General features: G+C 42.9%; 1 protein-coding gene across 1 annotated transcript in view; it reads right to left on the bottom strand.

Moving 5' to 3' along the window:
• LOC147124270 (A disintegrin and metalloproteinase with thrombospondin motifs 19-like) overlaps positions 1–23,919 on the bottom strand; it is a 719,202-nt gene that overhangs the window by 389,805 nt on the left and 305,478 nt on the right. Inside the window, exon 10 of the mRNA XM_085984458.1 lies at positions 16,619–16,769. Within this exon, the coding sequence (XP_085840584.1) occupies positions 16,619–16,769 (151 nt within the window). The remainder of the gene's footprint in view (positions 1–16,618; positions 16,770–23,919) is intronic.

The raw sequence follows: 23,919 nt of genomic DNA, 5'->3' as shown, positions 1-23,919 counted from the left end.
GCTGTTCCAGTACAGCTACAACACTGGCATCTACCCGGCAATGTGGAAAACTGCCCAGGTATGTCCTGTCCTGTCCACAAAAAGCAGGACAAATCCAATCCGGCCAATTACCGCCCCAACAGTATACTCTCAATCATCAGCAAAGTGATGGAAGATGTCGTCGACAGGCCTATCAAGCGGCACTTACTCACCAATAGCCTGCTCACCGATGCTCAGTTTGGATTCCGCCAGGACCACTCTGCTCCAGACTGTAATGATCAATAACATGTCATTCTATAGTGGACACTAGGTGGAGCCGTAGAGCTGTATATAGCTGTATGTATATAATAAGACGACATGACCCAGCTGTATGTATATTAAGACTACATTACCCATGAGGCACTAGGCTACCCACAAGGCAGCAGTCAAGATGGAAGCCTCTACAGATACTGTAGCAAGTCCACATGTGCTCAATAAAAGTGTCTAGCAAAAGCTAGCTGTGTTCATAATAAGAATGTCTATTTATTAATGAACATAAGATGGTGCCAGGATGGTGAAGATCTGCTGAAAATTGTGAAAAGCGAAATGGAGAATGTGAAGCCACCAGAGTGTTTGAAACTCACAGGAAACATCGACTACAATTGGCAGACTCTTAAACAACAATTCGAACTCTACATTGCAGCCATCGGATTCGGTACGAAGCAAGATGCAAGGAAGATAGCGTTGCTGCTTACGGTTGCAGGCCCACAGGCGATAGAGGTATTTAATACATTTGTATTTAATCCAGAGGAGAACAGAGAAAAATTAGAAGATGTGCTAAAGAAATTTGATGCACATTGCTCTCCCAAAAAGAATGAGACCTATGAAAGATACATCTTCCGTTCTCAGACACAGCAGCAAAATGAGACTTTTGATAGCTTTATAACTGATCTGAAACTGAAAGCACAGACAAGTAATTTCTCTGAGCTCAAAGCATCCATGATTCGTGACCAGATTGTGTTTGGTATTCATGATAAAAAAAGTCAGGGAACGTCTGTTGAGAGAAACCGAACTAAATTTGGAAAATGCTGTGAAAATATGCCAAGCCAGCGAGCTAGCTCGCAAGCACGCGAAGACTTTCAGTGAAATCAATAATGATGCGATTGTAATGAGTGATAATGCTGCTGTCGGTGCGGTGTCCTACAAGGGGAAGAAACGTGGGCAGAACAGAAATGAAAAGCAATCGGAGGATGAAAATTTTAATTGTAAACGCTGTGGTTACAAACACCAGTTAAGACAATGCCCAGCGTTTGGAAAAATGTGCACAAAGTGTAATGGAAAGAATCACTTTGCCAAACAATGCTTTTCAAAAGTAAAAACTAAGAAAGGGCAACGAGTTAATGTAATTGAGGACACTGATTTAAGTGAGACATTTTTTGTAGGAATGGTGTCATGTGACAATATCAAAAAGGATACAGAAAATGTGCAGCCCTCAGAAATGGACAATGCTGAACATAAAGTTAATGCAGTAAAAGAGGACAAATGGATGATCCCACTGCAGGTAAATGGAGCATTAGTTACCTTGAAACTAGACACTGGGGCAAAAGCAAACTTAATCAGTATGAGTGACATTAACAATATGAAAGAAAAGCCCAAAATACAGAAAAAGTCAGTACTACTGAAGAGCTATAATGGACAGAAAATAGATAGCTTAGGTGTATGCAGACTTAAAGTGACAGTCAAAGACAAAGTGCATCATCTCATGTTTTCTGTTGTGGCTGAAAGACTTGATTCACTATTAGGTGACAAAGCTTGTGAAGACTTAGAACTGGTCAAGAGAGTCTACCGTATAAACTGTGCCATAAGCAGACCAGATGACTCAGTGGATTCTGTAGTGAGTAATTTCCAGGATGTGTTCAAAGGATTTGGAGTTCTACCATTCACATACAAGATCCAGCTAAAGGAGGATGCTCAGCCAGTGGTACATGCTCCACGAAGAGTTCCAGCACCCCTGCGTGACCGGCTCAAGAATGAACTGGACAGAATGACCACACTAGGAGTCATCAGGAAAGTCGAAGAGCCAACAGACTGGGTTAACTCCATGGTATGTGTAAAGAAAAAGAACAATGATCTAAGAATATGCATGGATCCAAAGGACTTAAATGCAAACATAAAACGTGAACACTACCAGATTCCCAAGCGAGAAGAAATCACCAGTGAAATGTCAGGTGCCAAATACTTTACAAAGCTCGATGCCTCACAAGGATTTTGGCAACTAAACCTGGATGAACAGAGCACCAAATACTGTACCTTCAACACACCATTTAGCAGGTATTGTTTCCTCAGAATGCCTTTCGGGATAATATCTGCATCTGAAATCTTTCATACAGCGATGGAACACATAATTGAAGGTCTGGAAGGAGTTCGGGTCTACGTTGATGACATCATCATCTGGGGCTCCACACTGAAAGAACACAATGAGAGACTGACTAAAGTGCTACAGAGCATACGCCGGAATGGACTGAAGCTCAACAAAGCCAAGTGTCAGTTTGGCGTCCAGGAAGTCACTTTCCTAGGAGATAATCTATCTGGTAAAGGAATAGAGCCAGATATGGAAAAAGTAAACGCCATACTCAAAATGCCCCGACCCACTGACAAAAAAGGAGTGCTACGCATCATGGGGATGATAAACTTCATTGGAAAGTTCATTCCTAACTTGTCAGCCAAGACAGCCTGTCTGCGAGACCTGCTACATAAAACAAATGAGTTCGCATGGACAGAAAGACATGAACAAGAGTGGATAAACCTCAAAACAGTGCTGACAACCACACCTGTACTCACCTTCTTTGACCCAACAAAAAGAATCAAAGTATCAACAGATGCATCAAAAGATGGCCTAGGTGCGGTCTTGCTACAAGCAGAGGGTGAAGATTGGAAGCCTGTTGCCTATGCCTCCAGGTCTATGACTGATACTGAGTGTCGATACGCCCAGATCGAAAAGGAATGTCTAGGCTTGGTAGTTGGACTAGAAAAGTTTCATGGCTACATATATGGACTTCCCACCTTCACAGCTGAGACAGACCACAGCCCTGTGGTTGCCATCATTAAAAAAAACCTGAATGAGATGTCTCCAAGGATTCAATGAGTCATGATGAAGCTGCAAAGATATGACTTTGAACTGATCCACACACCAGGCAAATACATAGTGTTAGCAGATGCACTATCCCGAGCACCCACAATGAGTCATGTGAGCTCTACTGAAGAAGACGTGGATGTTCATGTGAGTATGGTCACTGCTGCGCTGCCCGTGTCAGACACAAAATCAAAGCAAATAGCAGAAGAAACAGTAAAAGATACAGTATTACAAACAGTAATAGAGAACATTCATCATGGTTGGCCAAAAGGTTCCTGTCCAAAATATTTTCACATAAGGTCAGAATTGAGTGTCGCAAGTGGACTATTACTAAAACAGAACAGGATAGTCATTCCACAGGCTCTACGTCAAGACATGCTCAAAAGGATTCATGAGGGACACCTCGGAATTGAAAAATGCAAAAGGAGGGCAAGAGAGACTGTTTATTGGCCTGGCATAAATAAGGACATTGAGAACATGATAGGCAAATGTGATACATGTCAGAAACACCAAAACAAACAAGCAAAGGAACCAATGATAGTAGCTGACATACCAACAGCACCATGGCAAAAGGTTGGTATGGGCCTTTTTCATTTAAATGGTGAAGACTGTCTAATAGTGATTGACTACTATTCTAACTATCCTGAGATGGCGCTGCTCTCAAGCACCACAGCAAGCAGTGTCATAATGCATGTGAAATCCATCTTCGCCAGACATGGAATTCCCAGGATTGCCGTTAGCGACAATGGTCCATGCTTCAACTGTAAGGAGTGGCAACAGTTTGCAGCACATTATGACTTTCAGCACATCACATCCAGTCCTTTGTATGCTCAGTCGAATGGTAAGGCAGAGAAAGGTGTTCAAGTTCTCAAGCAGCTACTGAAGATAGCGACAGAAAGCAAGTCTGATCCTTATCTCGCCCTGCTGAGCTACCGAGCCTCACCTTTAGACTGTGGTTCTTCACCTGCTGAGCTACTAATGGGTCGCAAGTTGCGCACCACGCTACCCTGCTGTGCAAAAGAACAGCAAAGTGAGGAACTGAGACAGAGACTTCAACTGTTAAAGCTGAAACAGAAATCATACTATGACAAGTCATCCAAAACTCTAAAACCATTGACAAGGGATGATGTTGTCAGGATTGAGGGTCCAGATGCATGGAACAGGAAAGCTACAGTTCTTGAGGAAGTAGGACCAAGGTCATACACTGTTAGGACTGAGGAAGGACAGATTCTCAGGAGGAACCGCCGTTCCCTCCTAAAAACACAAGAGACTATTCAAGACCAGATTGATGATCATGCCGCAACTGCATCTTGCCATTCACCACCAGAACAATCTCATGAAGACACATCAGACTTACCTGTGTTGAGAAGATCCACACGTGAAGTAAAAGAGCCTGATAGACTTAATCTTTGAGTACAATGTAAAGCTTTGAAAATGTATTGACTGTTTTGAAAATGTTTATGTTTATAGAGCATTAACAAAAGTGTTACTGATATTATCTTTATTGTTTTCTTGAAAGTTGATTGATATTTATAAACCTCAAAAAGGGATGTAATGATCAATAACATGTCATTCTATAGTGGACACTAGGTGGAGCCGTAGAGCTGTGTAGAGCTGTATGTATATAAGACTACACTACCCAGCTATATGTATATTAAGACTACATTACCCATGAGGCACTAGGCTACCCACAAGGCAGCAGTCAAGATGGAAGCCTCTACAGATACTGTACCTAGTCCACATGTGCTCAATAAAAGTGTCTAGCAAAAGCTAGCTGTGTTCATAATAAGAATGTCTATTTATTAATGAACATAAGACAGACCTCATTACAGCCTTGGTCCAAACATGGAGAAAAGAGCTGAATTGCAGAGGTGAGGCGAGAGTGACTGCCCTTGACATCAAAGCAGCATTTGATCGAGTGTGGCATGAAGAAGCCCTAGTAAAATTTAAGTCAACGGGAATCAGGGGGAAAGTTCTCCACTGGCTGAAGTCATACCTAGCACAAAGGAAGATGGTTGTGGTTGTTGGAGGTCAATCATCTCAGCCCCAGGACATCGCTGCAGGAGTTCCTCAGGGCAGTGTCCATTCGCAACTCCTCAGTGGGCTTTGCACCTGCAAATTAGGCACCCTCCCACTGACCCCACAAACTCCAGCAGGTCTGATCCCAGTGTAATCATCAGTCTCGCAACCCGAGAAATGATGTCTAGGTGGTGCATGTCCATCCTTGAGAGTATTTAATTCCTTGGTGATCTGAGGAGTCACAGTCATACTATTTGATACCTCAGTAGCCTTGAGGATGTTCTCTCCATTTTTATACATGTTTTATTTTAAGCATGAACTTCATAATGTTGCTAGGGATGAGAAAAAAAAACCTCAGCCTATCTGGCTTTCTCTACATCCAAATATATCATTAAGCCTTCATCCCTCTGTTACTTTCTTAATCAACAACCTCCAGTTTCTTCTCAATTTAATTGAATCTGTACTCATTGCAGTTTGCAACAATTTGTTTGTAAGTATACACTACTCAAGCATGAAGACGTTTTGCCATTAGTCACATTTAAATCATAAAATCCAAAAATCATTTTCCTTTGCCTCACTAACTAACATCTCAGCATCTATTTCATCAATCTTTTCAGAATTTGTAAGCAATTGAATTTTGTCTCCGCATATTCTTCATTCTAATGAGAATATATTTAGCTGAGTCTCCCTTCATAGACCATTGATCAAAATCCCAATACAGTACCCTGATATATTTTTGTATGCAAGGTGACTAGAATTGGGTACAGGTTTTCAAGTATAATCTCACAAATATCCTACAGTGTCAATATTACTACACTGGATATGCTTAACGCATACAGCCACCCACCTAACGTTGTGTTTTCTTTAGCTATCACTTTGTTGAACCAATTTCAGTAACTGGTCAGATATTACATTCAAGTTGTTCTCTTGTTGCAATTGCTGCAAGGCTTTACTTGCTACTGTTAACACATTTATTTGTATTGAATGCATTTGCCCAGGCACTCAATCTCGTAAATTCTTCTTAAACAATATTCTCTTCCTCAGTATGTACTGTTTCTCCACACTTTGTGGTGTTATACGAAACTTAAAATATTCTGCTGGCAATGCCCTTGTCACGGGTGTAAATATTATGAATGGGAGATTCACCAGTCACTGTTACTCAGTTTAAAGTTGTTTCCATTCATGATTATCCGCTGCTTTTTACTGTCAAGACAATTCTTTATCCAATTTGAAATTTCACCTTTGATCTCAGGAGACTAAAGCTTTTCTATAAACCTTTTGTTAGGGCTCATGTCAAATGCCTCTGAAAGTCAAAATAACTATCAATCACACTTCCTTCATCTGCTAATTTGGTGACCTCCTCGGAAGATACCAGCAAATTTGTTAAGTGTGACTTCCCTTTCATTAACACACGATAGTTCAGGTTTATTTTTCTCAATTGGACCAAGACAATACAAAATTTAAAAGAGACTCCAGCATTTATCCATTATCAAATTAATATCAAGCTGCGGATGGAATTTTTAAGATCATATACTATTTAAAATAAAAAAAAACAAGAAATATCAGAAGTGCAAAACAGAACAGTCAGCATCTGAAAGGTATTGATATGCTAATATTTCAGGCGAATGCCTTCTCTTTCAGATGCTGACTAATCTGCTGTTGATTTCCAGTATTTCTATGTTTCTTTTTATCCCAAATGCCCCTTTATTTTCTTCAGAATTGCTTTTTAAAATCCAAAGTCCAAATTCATCTGAAGCATGTCCTTGTTAATATTTAAGCAACTGACCTTTAACTGTTCTAATTTATTACAAGGCCTATGATGCTTGTTTTGCTTAAATACATGTGCAGCAGAGTGATTCTCATAAATCCCTCAGCCTAGTATACTGACATTTTTGCAAATTATATAAATGCTTGGGGGTTACTTTTTATGCAAAACATTCTCCTTTTAACTTCAGTAACAGCTGGATTCCTTATAAACACATTTTATACATTCACATACAAATTAGAAAATAACAATGCAGCTAACAAACGATTTTATATTTTCACAATGTGCGTTCCAATTATTAGTGAAACTTAAAGCAATTGCTCGCATATTGCCAGTATTAGTGTTAGCTTTGCTCAATTGGTAGCACTCTTTCTTCTGAGTTAGAAAGTCATGGGTTTAAGTACCACACCAGGACTTGAGCACATAATCCAGTACTGAGGGAGTGCTGCACTGTCGGAGGTGCTGTCTTTCAGTTCAGATGTTAAACTGAGACCCTGGGCTGGATTTTGTCAGCCCTGAGGAGGTGGGTATGGAGGCGGGACAGCCGATAAAGTTGCAGAAAGTGGAGGCGGATGGCAAACCTACCCCCATCCCGCCTCCGTGCCCTTTTGCCAGGAGGCGGGAAGATGTCCTGCTTTGGGTCTCATCTCCTCGAGGCAGGAAAGGAATTAAATCCTTTTAACTGCCTGTTAACAGGTAGTTAATGGGCAGAAAAAAGGATTAGTGCCATTTTACCTTTTCAGGTGAAGGCTTCCCGACCTCGGAAAACCCTGCCGGGTTGGAGGAGTTAAGTAGGAGGTCTGCGGGGGTCGGAGGGGCCTGAAAGTGGAATGTAGAGGTGAGTAATGGGTGCAAGTATGGAGTGGTAAGTATGTGAGGTGAGTGTTAAGAATTATAAAATGTTCACTTACCTTTGTTTCTGCCTACAGCCTTCAGCCACGGTGGTTACGGAGTCCCGACATCTTCATTGTAGATTTCACAGACTGGCTGTTGGATCCTCAGAACCAACAGTCATCTGCTTTCTACAAAGTTGAAAGGTTTGATGAGTTCTGAACACAAGGACTCATCAAACTACACAGAATGTCAGTGTTTGACAGCTTCACAGAGCTATCAAATGCTGACATTTCTTCTTTCAAGAAGTCTTGACAGATGGCACGTCAGACGTTGACGAGCTCTATCATTGACTTCCCCCTAATTGGCCTGCTGAGCCCACAAGGTCAATCAGGGGAAAATCCCTCTGGTTGGCCAGAACATGATGGAGGCAGGACTGAGATGCAACAAGCAGCAGTCCTGCCTCCAGCATGTCTCCATTCACAAAATCCAGCCTCGTGTCTGTCCTCTCAGGTAGATGTAAAATATCTTATGGCATTTTTCGAAGAAGAGTAGGGGATTTCTTCCAGTGTCCTGGACAATACTTATCCCTCAATCAATAACACTAAAACAGATTATCTGGTCATTTATCTCATTGTTGTTTGTTGGACTTTGCTGTGCACCATTTGGCTGCCATGTTTCCCTACATTACAACAGTACTTAAAAAGTACACTGGCTGTGAATTATTTTGGGACAATCCTGAGGCTGTCAAAGATGCTATATAAATGTAAGTTCTTTCTACTTGGAGATGGTAGTTTTTTCTACTGAGTTATTTCAGACATTATCATCTGATTTACAGTTCACAAGGTTAATGTTGGTGCAAAGCCAATACTGCTTTGCATCGACACTAAGCTTGTGGTGTAAATGCACCATTAGTATGCAGTTTCCAGTTTTACAGAATTCCTCAATTTCTACAAGGATTATAGGTTCACTGCAACTTGCTATTCTTTGGTTGTGTTTTGTGTTGATATGACCTGGCTATTTCTGGGTCTAATGTAAATTACTCAGTAAAATAAAATCATCATTAGATCCTCACTAATATACAGGAACAGTGGTCTAGAAATTCAGTTGTGCCCAAAAGCGGGCAGGCAGATCGCAGGGACCACGTAAAATTGATGCTGGCAGCTCATTATCATGAGCCAGGCTTGCAGCCAGCGCTACCCGCACTATTCATTATCTGTGCGCCTGTTTAGGGGTGCAGGAAATCGGGCTTCACTGATACCACTTAAAGGCAGCCAATACCTCTTAAGGGGGAGGTGCAGTCTGGTTGCAGACAGCAGGGAAACTATGCAAATGGAGAAATGGCTGCAAGAGGTCCAGAGAGAACACCAAGGTTCTCTGATGCAGCGCTGGAGGCCTTGGTCCAGGCAGTGGACAAGAGGAGGGAGATCCTGTTCCCCTGGAAAGTAAAATGCCCTCCAGACAACTCCCCCACCGACAGTGACAAGAGGTCACTGGGGTGGTTTACGCCAGGAGTCATGGTTGCAATGCCAAAAGAAGTTCAATTACCTTACCAGAGCTGTCAAGGTAAGAATCCTACCTCTCAGCTCAACAACTCTCTCCTCACACATGCAGCCTCACTACTTAGAACACTCCCTTTACCCTGCTTCCGTTCATGCTCCCACAATCACCGCACCACACTTCACTTCAGAGGAGGCCAGCCTTTCTAAAGATGCAGCGTCATTCGATCTGACGCTGGCAACCACTATTTCAGAGACTGTCACTGTGTATACTTTAGAGGCTAGGCTTGAGGATGGGTCTTCACGTGGTGAATCACCGCCCATAAGTGTGCAGAAGCTAGGACAGGGGGATAGGATGCCACAGGTACCAGCTTTCTGGAGGGCGCGATCACGCACTAGCTCTGTTGCAGAACATTCAAGATACTTACTTTGAGGGCCCAGGCTACAGAGGAATGCGTTTGATAGATATAGTAATCTGGGATGTTATGATTAAGGTTATCCACCAGGTGGTGCTGTAGCCAATGCTGCTGCTAAGGTCAGGGGTTTGCTTCCTGTTAAGGTCAGGGGTTGGCTTCCTGCTAAGGTCAGCAAAGGTGCAATGCTTGGATGCAGGCCTACCTGGTTGTTTTGCAGTCGTTTAATAAAGTACTCGTATTAATTCTAATACCTCGCCTCTTCGAGTTCCTTGTCTCGCTACATGGATTTATCACATTTGTCGACGAGGTAAAACAAGACCCTGAATAAAGAAGAGAAGTCTGCCAGGACGTTTAAACAACAAAATCACAAGCTAAAGTTAGCTACCAGTTGGAAGAGAGCATGGCTGCCACGGTAGGAATGGTTTCCGCTTTTGATATTCAAGCACAAACCTGGGAGGAATACTGTGAAGTGTTGGGTTATTTTTTCGAAGCAAATGAAATAAATGATGCCGGAAAAAGGAAAGCCATTCTGCTTAGTTCAGTGGGAAACCTACAGTTTGATGAAGAATCTGCTCAGTCCTGAAAAGCCTGGAGACAGATCATTTGTTGAATTAGTGGCCTTGCTAAAGGAACACTTCAACCCTAAGCCTAGTGAGATTGTACAGCAGTTCAAGTTTAATTCAAGGAACAGAAAAGAGGAAGAGAGTGTAATGGACCATGTAGCGGTGTTGCGTAAATTAGCACAAGATTGCAATTATGGGAACAACCTGAAGGAAATGCTGCGAATGAGCATGTGAAGGCATGTTATAGATGCAAGGCGATCACCTGGCGAGTGAATGCCGGTTTCTGGAGGAAAAGTGCTACAAGTGTGGGAAACAAGGACACATAAAACGAGCTTGCAGGGCGAAATCACCTGTGGAGGAATCCAAACCAAAAGGAGGAGGACAGCAAAACCAAGGGAGAGAAGTGAAAAAACATGGAGCACACCACATCAGCGGGGAAGCTGAGGAAGAAGAGGACATGTTCATAATGTATAGCATGTTAGAGAACATTCCAAAAGTGGCTCCTATCACATTGCAACTGACAGTAAATGACTCTAAGGTGAACTTTGAAGTGGATACAGGGTGTGGCGTGACCATAATGAACAAGGCAGAGTACTCAAAATTGTGGAACCGTGCAAAAGTTCCAGAGTTAAAGCCTTGCTCCCTGCATCTTAAAACATATACAGGTGAACGAGTAGCGACATTAGGTACAGCTAAGGTAACTGTGCAACACAGGGACACAGTGGAACAGCTACCTGTAGTTATAGTATCGGGTACCGGACCAAACCTGTTAGGTCGGGGCTGGATAAAAGAACTTAAATTAGACTGGAGAGCAGTACATCAAATAGATGCGGGCAAACAGTTGACTTTGCAAGAAGTGTTGAGTGAACATGAGAATGTGTTCAAGGAGGAACTTGGCACATTTAATGGCCCCCCAGCTAAGATTTATGTAGACAAGGAGGCACCGCCAAGGTTTTTTAAACGACCTGTGCCTTATGCCATGAAGCCAAAGGTAGAGGGTGAGCTGGACCGTCTATTGAGAGAGAACATACTGGAGCCAGTGAAATGTTCGGAATGGGCAGCTCCCATAGTACCTGTTTTAAAACTGGACAATTCGGTAAGACTCTGTGGAGACTATAAATTGACAGTCAATCGGGTGTCCAAACTAGAGCAGTATCCTATTCCCAAAACAGAGGATCTCTTTGCAAACCTGGCTGGAGGAAAGAAATTCATAAAGTTGGATATGAGTCATGCCTACTTGCAGATTACACTGGATGACGAATCAAAGAAGTATGTCACCATAAATACACACAAGGGCTTGTTTACATATAACCGCTTACCGTTTGGTGTCTCATCTAGTCCAGCTATCTTCCAGAGGACAATCGAAGGTAAACTGCAAGGGATTCCACATGTTTCCATCTATCTGGATGACATTCTGGTGACGGGAAGAACCGACCAGGAGCATCTGAGCACTCTGAGAGAGGTACTGCAGAGATTGGAGAGAGCAGGGTTCTGGCTCAAGAGGAGTAAGTGTACTTTCCTGGGGAATGAGGCAGTGTTCCTGGGACACAGAATGGACGCCACCAGGCTCCATCCACTCAAGGAGAAGGTACAAGCACTGCAGGATGCCCCTGCTCCTACAAATGTGGCTGAGTTAAAAGCTTACCTGGGACTGCTGAACTATTATAACAGGTTTTTACCAAACTTGTCAACTGTGTTAGCACCTCTTCACAAACTACTGCGCAAGGAGACACAGTGGCAGTGGGGAGAGGAGCAGGGGGTTTCATTTGAACAGTCCAAGAAACTGATGCTGTCATCGGATGTGCTGGTTCACTACAATGCAGAGAAAGACATCATTCTCTCTTGTGACGCTTCACCTTACGGGGTGGGGGCAGTTCTTTCACACTGCATGGAAGATGGAACTGAAAGACCAATAGGGTTTATGTCCCGAACTCTAACACCAGCGGAAAAAAACTATTCCCAGTTAGACAAAGAGGGGTTAGCAGTAATGTTTGGGTTACAGAGGTTCCACAAGTACATATATGGCAGGAAGTTCACCATATGCACCGAACATAAACCTCTTCTCTCTCTTTTCAATGAAATGAAAGCAGTTCCACAGATGGTGTCACCCCGGATCCAGAGGTGGGCCGTGACATTGAGAGCATATGAGTATGTCATCGTCTACAAGGCGGGCAAGTACCATGGCAACGCAGATGCCTTGAGCCGTCTTCCACTGCCAGGCACACCTATCCGTGCAGCTCCAGAGGACAGAGTGTTGATGTTGGAGGACACTGACACGGCACTTGTGACTGCAGAGCAAGTAAGAACATGGACAGGTAAAGATCCAGTACTGTCTAGAGTTCGAGAATATGTGGTGAGGGGATGGCCACAGCATCCGGAAGGGGCTGACTTCACACCCTACAGTGTCAGGAAAACAGAGCTGAGTGTGCAGGATGGTTGCGTGTTGTGGGGAGCACGAGTGATTATTCCACAGCCAGCATGACAGTCTATCCTAGAGCAACTACATCAGTGTCATCCTGGGGTCTCGCATATGAAAGCCTTGGCTAGGAGTTACTTGTGGTGGCCAAAGCTAGATGAGGAGATAGAAAATCTAGTCAAGACATGAAGCACTTGTCAGGAACACCGGAAGGCACCAGCAGCGGCTCCTCTCCACCCCTGGGAGTGGCCGGATAAACCATGGAGAAGATTGCACTTAGATTATGCGGGTCCATTCATGGGGAAGATGTTCCTCATAATCATTGATGCACATTCCAAATGGATGGATGTTTATCCTGTAAATTCTGCTTCCGCCACTACGACTATAGATTGCCTGCGTCAGAGCTTCAGTAATCAAGGGCTACCGGAGATCGTGGTAAGTGACAATGCCACTTGTTTTGTGAGTACAGAGACAAAAGAGTTCTTGAGAAAAAATGGCATAGTGCAGGTGACCTCGGCTCCATAGCATCCGTCCTCAAATGGACTTGCGGAGAGAGCCGTACAAACATTTAAAGAGATGATGAAAAAAAGTGCAGAAGGGAGCTTAGCAGCCAAAGTGTCACGGGTTCTGTTCAGCTACAGAATAACACCTCAATCCACCACAGGACTCTCTCCTGCTGAGATGTTATTAGGTCGTAGACTACGCTCCACTCTTGACCTTGTCCACCCAGACCTAAAAAGGAAAGTGGAAAACAGACAAAACAAACAAAAAGAGAACCATGACAAAAGAACAAAGAGCCGAAGTTTTGGAGAAGGAGATGCGCTCCTTACCGGGAATTTCAGTTATGGCCCAAATGGATTCCTGGCTTCATAGACTCAATGACAGGTCCAGTATCATACAAGGTCATGTTGGGAGATGGTAGGGTAGTACGCAGACATGTAGATCAGATACTTGCCAGACAAGGGGAAATTGAAATGAAGGTTCCAGATGCAATGGCTGAGGACAGGTTTGCCCCCAGTTATCCAAGTGCATCTGTGGTGCCACCACCAGGGACAGAGACAATCACACAGGAACCCATTCGTCAAGAGGAAACCATCGTTGCAGAGTCAGATACTCCGAGCACTGCTCAGGAGCAGCTGGTGGCTTCACCACAAACAAGCAGGGACTGTACTGTCAGACGTTCACAAAGGTCTCGCAAGCCACCAGAAAGATTGATACTGACCTGTTAGATTCGTCAAGTATGGAACATGGTGAATGGAGACTTCTTATGTGACCCTTAGGAATGGTTGTTTGTTAAGAAATTCATACTGAAATCTTAAGAGGGGAGGGATATAGTAATCTGGGATGTTATGATTAAAGTTATCCACCAGGTGGTGCTGTAGCCAATGCTGCTGCTAAGGTCAGGGGTTTGCTTCCTGTTAAGGTCAGGGGTTGGCTTCCTGCTAAGGTCAGGAAAGGTGCAATGCCTGGATGCAGGCCTGCCTGGTTGTTTCGCAGTCGTTTAATAAAGTACTCGTATTAATCCTAATACCTCGCCTCTTCGAGTTCCTTGTCTCACTACATGGATTTATCACAATAAAGTACCACATAATAGGCTTTCCAGCAAAGTTGAAGCCCATGGAATAACAGGGACAGTGGCAGCATGGATGCGAAATTGGCTAAGTGACAGGAAACAGAGAGTAGTGATGAATGGTTGTTTTTCGGACTGGAGGAAGGTATACAGTGGTGTTCCCCAGGGGTCGTTGCTAGGACCACTGCTTTTCTTTATATATATTAATGACTTTGACTTGGGAGTACAGGGCACAATTTCAAAATTTGCAAATGACACAAAACTTGGGAGGATAGTGATAGACTTCAAGAAGACATAGACAGGCTGGTGAAATGGGCGGACACGTGGCAGATGAAATTTAAGGCAGGAAATTGCAAAGTGATACATTTTGGAAGGAAGAACGAGGAGAGGCAATATAAACTAAAGAGTACAATCCTAAAGGGGGTGCATGAACAGAGAGACCTAGGGGTATACATGCACAAATCATTGAAGGTGGCAGGGCAGGCTGAGAAAGCAGTTAAAAAAGCTTACGGGATACTGGGCTTCATAAATAGAGGCATAGAGTACAAAAGCAAGGAAGTTATGATGAATCTTTATAAAACACTGGTTCGGCCTCAATAGGGGTACTGTGTCTAATTCTGGGCGCTGCACTTTAAGAAGGATGTGAAGACCTTAGAGAGGGTGCAAAGATTTACGAAAATAATTCCAGGAATGAGGGACTTCAGTTACGTGGATAGACTGGAGAAGCTGGGGTTGTTCTCCTTAGAGCAGAGAAGGTTGAGAGGAGATTTGATAGAGGTATTCAAAATCATGAGGGGTCTAGACAGAGTAGATAGAGAGAAACTGTTCCCATTGGCGGATGGGTCGAGAACCAGAGGACATAGATTTAAGGCGATTGGCAAAAGAACCAAAGGTGACATGAGGAAAAACTTTTTTACGCTGCAAGTGGTTAGGATCTGGGATGCGCTGCCTGAAAAGGTGGTGGAGGCAGATTCAATCGTGGCTTTCAAAAGGGAATTGGATAAGTACCTGAAGGGAGAAAAAATGCAGGGCTACGGGAGAAGGGCGGGGGAGTGGGACTAGCTGACGTGCTCTTGCAGAGAGCCAGCACGGGCTTGATGGGCTGAATGGTCTCCTTCTGTGCTGTAACCATTCTATGATTCTATGGGCATACACCTTGAAATGCTAGGTGCATTCTGGATTTGGTGTTGATATTAATAAATGTAGTGAGGCCATAAGGCTGGACCGTGATAAGGATTGAGGGACTGTTGGTGTACTGGGGTGGGAGGGATGGTTCACGTAAAGCTTCGGGCCACCCGATGTTGCACCATTCCGGAGCTGTTGGACTATTGGCGCCTGCTTTCCACCTGCAGCTCATCAGGTGTATGTTAATAAAGCCTGGCCTCCCCTTAGCTCTACTGGGCAGCTGGCGGTGCACTCCACTGGTTGGCAGCTCGACAGTCAAAATGTAACCCTATGGTGTAGATTTTAACGCGCACCCCCTCACCCCCAACCGCCTAGCGAGAACGGTGTGGGCAAGGAATTTTGATGTGGGGGCAGGGGTCGCGCCACATTCCCAACGCATTTCCGCCCGTGCCATTGTAACTTATCTGAGAACAGGCACGGGTTGGTGCCCACTCCCAGCAGGTGGGGACCTACTTTACATTGAAAAACCACGGCTTAATGCTGTCATCGGCACCATGATAGCATTTTAACTTCCACATTTGGGAAGCCTGCACGTGGCCAATCCTGACACCTCAACCATGGCAGGAATCCAGAGTGCCCAGGAGAGACCAAGGAAAATTTGAAAAAATTATCTTCATGTGGAAGTCTTGTGACCCCACAAGGATACCTTGGATCACCCCTTCCCCGAGATTCCTCCCCACCCTGACCGTAATTGTTCCTGACCCTCCTTTTCCTCACTTACCTTGCAAATGACCATTCCCTTGGGTCGGGGCAACAGCCTGACCCCCTCCCAATTTTCCACTCCTGTCCACCGACCTCTACGCCATTTCCACCGGATGTGGGCAGGATTCAGCATTGTGAAATTCTAATGTGGCCTCACACTTCAAGGGTGGGGTGGAGGTGCAGACTTTATGGCCCCCACACCCAGATTCCCAACCCAAGTAAAAAATTAACCCATATGTATCTACACCTCTCGTTCTTTCTGTTCCTCTATTCTGTTAAGAATCTTACCATTTAGGACACATTTTATTTTATTATTCTTTTTCCCAAAATGGAGTTAACATTTCTCTACACTGAACTACATCTGCTATCTATCGGCCCACTGTTTATATCTTCCTATAATCTGCTGCATAACAATATAACAAATGAAGTATAACAACTTAAAACATATAACTCAGGGACTCAAACAATGCTGGGTTCATGCACTGCATAAAACAATGGATGTGGTACAGCATAGTGGACATATAACAGGACTTTGTACCTGTAAAACAAAACAAAAATTACCTGCATCTCCTTGCAGAATGAAGCTGTAGGACCAAAGAGAATCTGACACTGTTCATCTGCTGTGTAGATCATCCCTGGCAACTTGGATGACAACATCACTGAATTGAGGCTCTGCGGATCTGTGTGCAGTAAACAATTACTGACCTTTGACCTGCCAATACATGTAAATTCATAAGTTATAACAAAAAGATGCTGTTCATTTTGTTCTGTTCCAGTTTTTTTAAATGTAAAGAAACTTGCTGCAGGAGTGTTATGATTTCTACCCCATGATTTTACAACACTTGGAGCAAACAGCACCGAAACATGGAAAACATGTAAAGATAAATTCACAGATCCCGGGCTCCCATTGGGCAGCTGTGCATGAGGGGAGCATCGTTTGGAGAACTGGCTCTATGGTGCTCTTGTCCATTTTCAGACCACCACTCCCTTCGAACATAGCTCATCACTGGGAGCCCAGGATCGGTCTAGTTACCCTGTAAGACATTGAAGTCAGCGTGATTCCATTTGCCATACCTTATAATAATTAAGGAAACAAAAGGCTTTTAAAATGATGTGAGTTACAAAGTGAAATGCACTTACAGAATGAACACGAACAATTGATCCAATTGTTGTGATTCTAACATAAGAACGTATACACTTTTGGGAATATGAAAAGGCCATTATGCCCAATATGCCTGTTCTTCACCCCTACTTACCTGTCTTTTCATCATATCCTCAATTCCTTCTCTCTCTAGAAACACATCTAATTGCCTCTTGAACCTACTTATATTACCCATTTTAATAGCCTTGTCTAGTAACTTATTCTACATGTCTGTTACTCTCTGTGTAAAAAGGTTTTAACTGATTTCTTTCATTATTCCTAGTTTGTTTATTTTTGACAAGTATCCCCTGGCATTTGAATCTTTTGCCATAGTAAACAATTTGCATATCTCAGTTTTGTCAATCCCTTTCATAATCTTGAGAACTTTAATACAATACCACCAATATTTGTGCCACCTGATTGCACTTAGAAACCAGGGCCTAGAAATTTAATGCCAGCTGTTAAGGCCAGTTTTGGAAAAAAAATGGTGTACGCCTCGCTTCCACTCGTTTCTGGCACGGAACGCTTCGACTGCCATATTGGGCAGGTCGGCAGCACTGTCATTGCCTGCGTCGCCTCAAATATTATAATGATGAAGAGTGTGACGTCAATCAGCGTGCAGCACCGAAGTGATGCATGCTGAGCGATTTTGGACGCTGCCGCTCCTTTTACCGTCCTCTCCAAAGCACGCCTGTGCATGCAGCCGTTGCTAACGCGTAGAGCCAGGAGAAAGTGGCATGGATCTATAGATCTCCACCAAAGTCTTCAATAACTCTGCAGAGTAGGTCCAATCCAGTAAGATGACACATGGTCATTGCTGCAGAAACACATCAGCAGACTGAATGCCTGTTCTATAGACATTATTACATACCAGCACTCAACCGGACATCTGGCACGTAATGTGTACAGAACAGCATAAGGTCTGGGGGACTTGTATTGCATCTAAAGACCTGATCCATTACTGTCAGTTGTGTAACTTGTACACCAGATTTTCAAATCTTACTAATAAGTGCTTGCAGTTGTGTCAGTAAACTGGAAATTAAATGTTTACTGTTTTTGTTACAAACGTCTGTATTGAATAGGCATCCTGTTCCTCTGAAGTAACAGGTGTGTGCTTATTACATTTTCAATTAAAGGAGACCTAATGACTTTTTCTTTTTCCTGAAGGAATTTGTACATCTGCATTTACTCGTATCGATATTCAGATGTTCAGGGTATCCAGTAAACTTTTCACATCTCAGTCTATTCAGGGAGGAATCATGGATAAGCTATGCTGACTCTGATATCCAATATTGCAAACAAATCTCCCAATTCCAGTACACCATTGCCCTTTCAAAATGCTTATCCGGGTACTTTCTAGAGAGATATACTCCTAAAAAGACATACAGTGAAAAGTCTAAGTAATAACAAAGCTTATTCACTATGTATGTGTATTAAAATAATAGGTTGCTTTTACTTGTATTCTAGGGAGTAGAATAGAAAATATTGGTTGCATTCTTTAATATATGACAGATTAGTGTATTTTTAGGCTTTGATTTATCTTGCATACCCTCTCTGTCAACCAACAAAACAACCGGAAACATTGCACTTCACTTTAATAAATCGCGATTTCCTGATAATGCCGCACAGATAGATTAGACTCAACCTTCGGCCTCCTGCTGATCTTACCACCTGAAAGAGCATGTTGAGCTCATTTAAATCAGCAGGCAGCACCAAAATAACAGTGCTGCCTGCGCTCTTTTTACAGGCGGCCGTTAACCTTGGCCCGTGGCAGCACCGCCAGTTTTCGGGCTTAATCGAATTTCTATGCCCATGTGAGTTCTGTATTCAAGGTAGATCCTACTTAGCACTGTTACAGGTATAGATACTTCAAAGGGAGATTGTTATCAAAAAGCTATACATTTAATTGGTGGGGGAATGTGAAAAATGGTTGGATTTGAATTGCCCCTTCAGAGGGCAACTCTGACCATTAACTCGAACATTTCTTTTGCAGAATATTTTTTCTACATCCACTTTTACAATACTGGTTGACCTTATGATATTAAGACCCCTCATTAAATCAAATTAAACATTATCAACATAATCTCTGCAAAACAGTTATTGCAATCTGTATGGCCTGACATTACTCTATGTAATTCTAATTCTGAAAGTGGACTTCAACCCCCACTTAGGCTACGATTGAACTCCGCTCACTTAGCAAATGCATAGGGTTAGTTCTTGATTGAGTTGATAGAAGCAGTACTTTGGATTGCCCAGATGTAATCACTAGAATGTAGAAAAGGTGTCAGGGCCATGGCCTAGAAGTGGGATAGACAGTGGGCACAATGAGGTCCATGACCTCGGGTATCCTGTCCTCTAAGCTGACAAGAGAAATTATAGCAACAATAACAGGGGTAGATTTCCAGACGTCTAGCATTAAGGCACTTAAAGCAGGTAGGAAATTGCACCAATGAGTAAAAGTATATAATAAAGAAAAATGGTGCTGCGCCTAAACTGAATAAACATATCCACCTTCATTCTGGATCTTATTATAATCTTGAATAATCAATTGTAGAACTGAAACATTAATAAAGCACTGTTAGTTTGAAATATTAAACAATATGATTAACTCTTTTATTGTAATTAGCTACTTGTCACGCTTTTAAAATCAAAGTTCTTTTCAATAGTAACCTAGCCATTTTTGATACAATGTTAGGGTTATTGTCAGTTTCTTCTACTGTCGCTTTTTCACATATGTTGGTCATAGTCAGTCAGAGGATAGGTTCTCTTACCTATAATTTTTGTATTGTTGCTTCTCTCTTGTCCCCTTCTGCTTCTTTCTCTGTTTCACAGCTATTCTGTTTCTCTTTCACTCCTGTTGCTCCCTGTTTAGCCTTTTGCTTCCCTCTTTTCTTTTCTGCTTCTCTCTCTTTCTCTTCTTTTCTTCTGTCCTTTTGGGTCATAGGTGGCGGGTGGCATGATGTGCCATGGTGGAGTAGTGACCATCGAAGGCCACGTGCCACATTTTCTGCTGGCGGGTGATGGGCTCTGGGGGAGGGATCCGGTCAGGGTGGCAGGCCGCACTTGGGGTGTTGTGTGACGGGTTCCTAGGTAGATGGTGGTGGGTGGTGGGGTCCAGAGATGATGGTGGCGGGAAAAATCTGGTGAGGGATCCAGGCCAGCTTTTGGTGATGGGTCAAAGAGCCACGGGGCAGCAGTAGAAAACAATGTGAACAGAGAAGTGCTCCATCCCCCAGGTGGCCTCATACTTGGTTCCCCACCTACAATACAGGCTCCCCCTTTAACCTGACGTTTTCCACCCACCGCATCACCCTTTCTCCCACTGCCTCACTGCTGTCTGCTCAAATACATTCTAAATGAGACTGGCAACTCACCAAGGCTTCTTCAGCAGCACCTCCCAAACCCGCGACCTCTACCGCCTAGAAGGACAAGAGCAGCAGGCGCATGGGAACCCCATCACCCTCAACTTTCCCTTCAAGTTACACACCATCCTGACTTGGAAATATATCAGCATTCCTTTTTCGTCGCTGGGTCAAAATCCTGGAACTCGCTCCCTAACAGCACTGTGGGAGTACCTTCACCACACGGACTGCAGCGGTTCAGGAATGTGGCTCACCACCACCTTCTCAAGGAGAATTAGAGATGAGCAATAAATGCTGGCCGTACCAGCGACGCCCACATCTCATGAACCAAAAAAAAAAATAGGCAGACAGCTAAATGCCTTTTTTGCAAAGCTAACAGCAGAGTGGCACAACTCTGACAGCAACATTTGGATATTCACATTTAACCGCGCATCTGCTCCTCACCATTATTTTGACAGCAAATTCTGTCTCATTTAACAGAATTTATAACTCCTGAGAATCACATACTTTTGTACTACATTTTTAAAATCCTCAATGGTAGTGTCAATAATGTGAATGAGAATCTCACAGCCAAAACCTGTTTTTATTTCCTGTGTTTAAAAGAAGCAGAAAGTTTATAGAAATTCTATTTTTTGAAGAAAAGTTGCAAACAAGAGACAATGCATAGCAAACACATGACTCAGCAACACTTTATTTTCCAACTGGCCTCTTTTTTGCTCTAATCGAATTGCCCGATGGAGTCTCCTGTCGAGTCGATAGATGAGTCAATTAAACTAATGTTTCTATTCACATATCAATGCTCTAGCCACAATTACTTTTCCATGGGGGTATCAATCAGTCGTCTGCAAATTTTTTTTGACTAATCTTCTAAGATTGAACGCTCTAAAGCACAGAATTGACTTTTTATGGACCATTGAGTAATTTGTGTAATGTCAAAAGCAATTAGACCACACACCAACCATCATTAGTGCTAGCCTATTCTGCCTTACTTCAGGGTTGATCTGACCTAGAATATTAAAATTGCTAGATATATGGCATATAAGTGAACTTTAACTGTGAGCTTCACCACAAACTTATTTAAATACTGAATCTCATTTGTTTCCCTATCATCTGCTCTTTAAAACAATAAAATTCTAATAATTCAAAATAATTATTTTGGTTGAGCTCAATGCAAACTGGTTTGTAGCAGTTATCAACATCCAAACTCTCTGCATTGCCAAAAGATATCTTCAAGACTATTGCAGGTCATACATATTCAAGGATTTAAATATTCTTTACCCCATTCTGTAACCTGATTAAACTTGGTATATAGTCAGTTGGAGCAAAGACTGACACTTAAAACAGCACAAGTTACTTCAAGCTTGGAACTATTAATCAAACTGCTAAGGTCCACTTGGCAGAAATTTATGAACTGCATTTTTATTGTGAAGATAATATTATTCACATAGCAAGTTACATCTGATCTTTACGTGACAGAAACACAATGGACAAAAAAACCAAGGAGAACAGGAACATCTGTACTAGCTCTTATGGTCTTGTGAGTTGGGCTATAATTAATGTTAATGGTCTACCAATTCTGATAAGCAGCTTTACTGGATAAAGGAAGATGTTTCATCTTTATCCTCCACAAACCATGGATAAATCAGGCAACCTTAATTAGTATGTCTGCTGATTTAAAAGGAAGCTTGTCTTTGCAGTTTGTGACCTAAGACTATATATCATTCTTGCGGCCCTCCTCTGGACCTTACTTAGGTCTTGATATCCCCCACCATGTGAAAGGGAATCAAAACTGGGATCAGTATTCTAGGTGCAGTTATACCAAGGCCTTCTATAAAGCAAATATCATTTTTAGGTTCATATTTATCTGTCCTAGCTATACAGTACATCTTAACATCCTATTCATATCCCTACAGGCTCACGACACAGGTCATGGAGCATCAATGTTTTCTGAACTATGACTGACAGGTCCCTCTCCTGCTCTGCAATCTTAAGTGAGTAACCCTGCATAACTTACAAAGAAGTACCCTGGTCCAAATGCATTCTGTTGTATTTATCCACATTGAACAACATCTGCCACACACAGGCCCAGTTCCCCAATGTATCTAGATCAGCCTGCAGTCTGTTTTTTTCATTCAAAGTCACAGCTCTTGCCCACATCTTTAGGGGTCATCAGCAAACTTCTGAATAGTTCACTCAGTGCCTTCATCTAAATCATTAATAATGACAGCGAAGAGCAACAGTCCTAACATCGATCCTTGCGACTTTCTACTAGTGACTGGACTCGCAGAACTGTTACAATTAATAGATACAGCCTGTCTACGTGAATGCAACCAATATACTTTCCAACTTAAAATCTGCCTGTCAATCTCACAGGAAACAACCTTCTCTAACAGCCTTTGGGCAGCACTTTATCAAAAGTTTTTTTGGAAATCAAAATGCACATCTACCGGGCTACCATCATCCATCATCATTGTGATCTCATCAAAAAAATCAACCAAGTTCATGAGACATCAAGTCAACAGTATCCATTACTGGTTAGTTGTAGGCTTTCTATGACACTGAAGATGTTACTGGCAACAAATATGACTGAGCTTTCCTGAGGATTCTAACTCTTCTAACTGCTTCACTGCTTTTTTTAAAATTAGTTCCTGAGACGCGGGTGTCGCTGGCAAAACAAGCATTTACTGCCCAACCCTAATTCCCCTTAAGAAGGTGGTGGTGAGCCACCTTATTGAACCGCTGCAGTCCATAGAAACATAGGAGCAGGAGTAGGCCATTCGGCCCTTCGAGCCTGCTCCGCCATTCAATATCATAGCTGATCCTCTATCTCAACCATATTCCCGCTCTCTCCCCATACCCCTTGATGCCTTTTGTGTCTATCTATCTCCTTCTTAAATATATTCAGTGAATAGGCCTCCACAGCCTTCTGTGGTAGAGAATTCCACAGCTTCACCACCCTCTGAGTAAAGAAATTTCTCCTCATCTCAGTCCTAAATGTCCTACCCCGTATCCTGAGACTGTGACCCCTCGTTCTAGACCCCCCAGCCAGGGGAAACATCCTCCCTGCATCCAGTCTGTCTAGACCTGTCAGAATTTTATACGTTTCAATGAGATTCCCTCTCATTCTTCTAAAATCTAGTGAATACAGGCCAAGTCGACCCAATCTCTCCTCATACGACAGTCCTGCCATTACAGGAATCAGTGTGGTGAACCTTCGCTGCACTCCCTCTATGGCAAGTGTCATGAAGGTACTCCCACAGTGCTGTTAGGGAGGGAGTTCCACGATTTTGATGCAGCAACGATGAAGGAATGGCGATATATTTCCAAGTCAGGATGGTGTGTGACTTGGAAGTGGTGGT

Source organism: Somniosus microcephalus, chromosome 1, assembly GCF_052327205.1.
Source record: "Somniosus microcephalus isolate GS21.2 chromosome 1, FLI_Smic_1.0, whole genome shotgun sequence".
Lineage (NCBI taxonomy): Eukaryota > Metazoa > Chordata > Chondrichthyes > Squaliformes > Somniosidae > Somniosus > Somniosus microcephalus.
The sequence above is the reverse complement of the archived record's forward strand: the minus strand, read 5'-3'. Positions and strand labels throughout refer to the sequence as shown.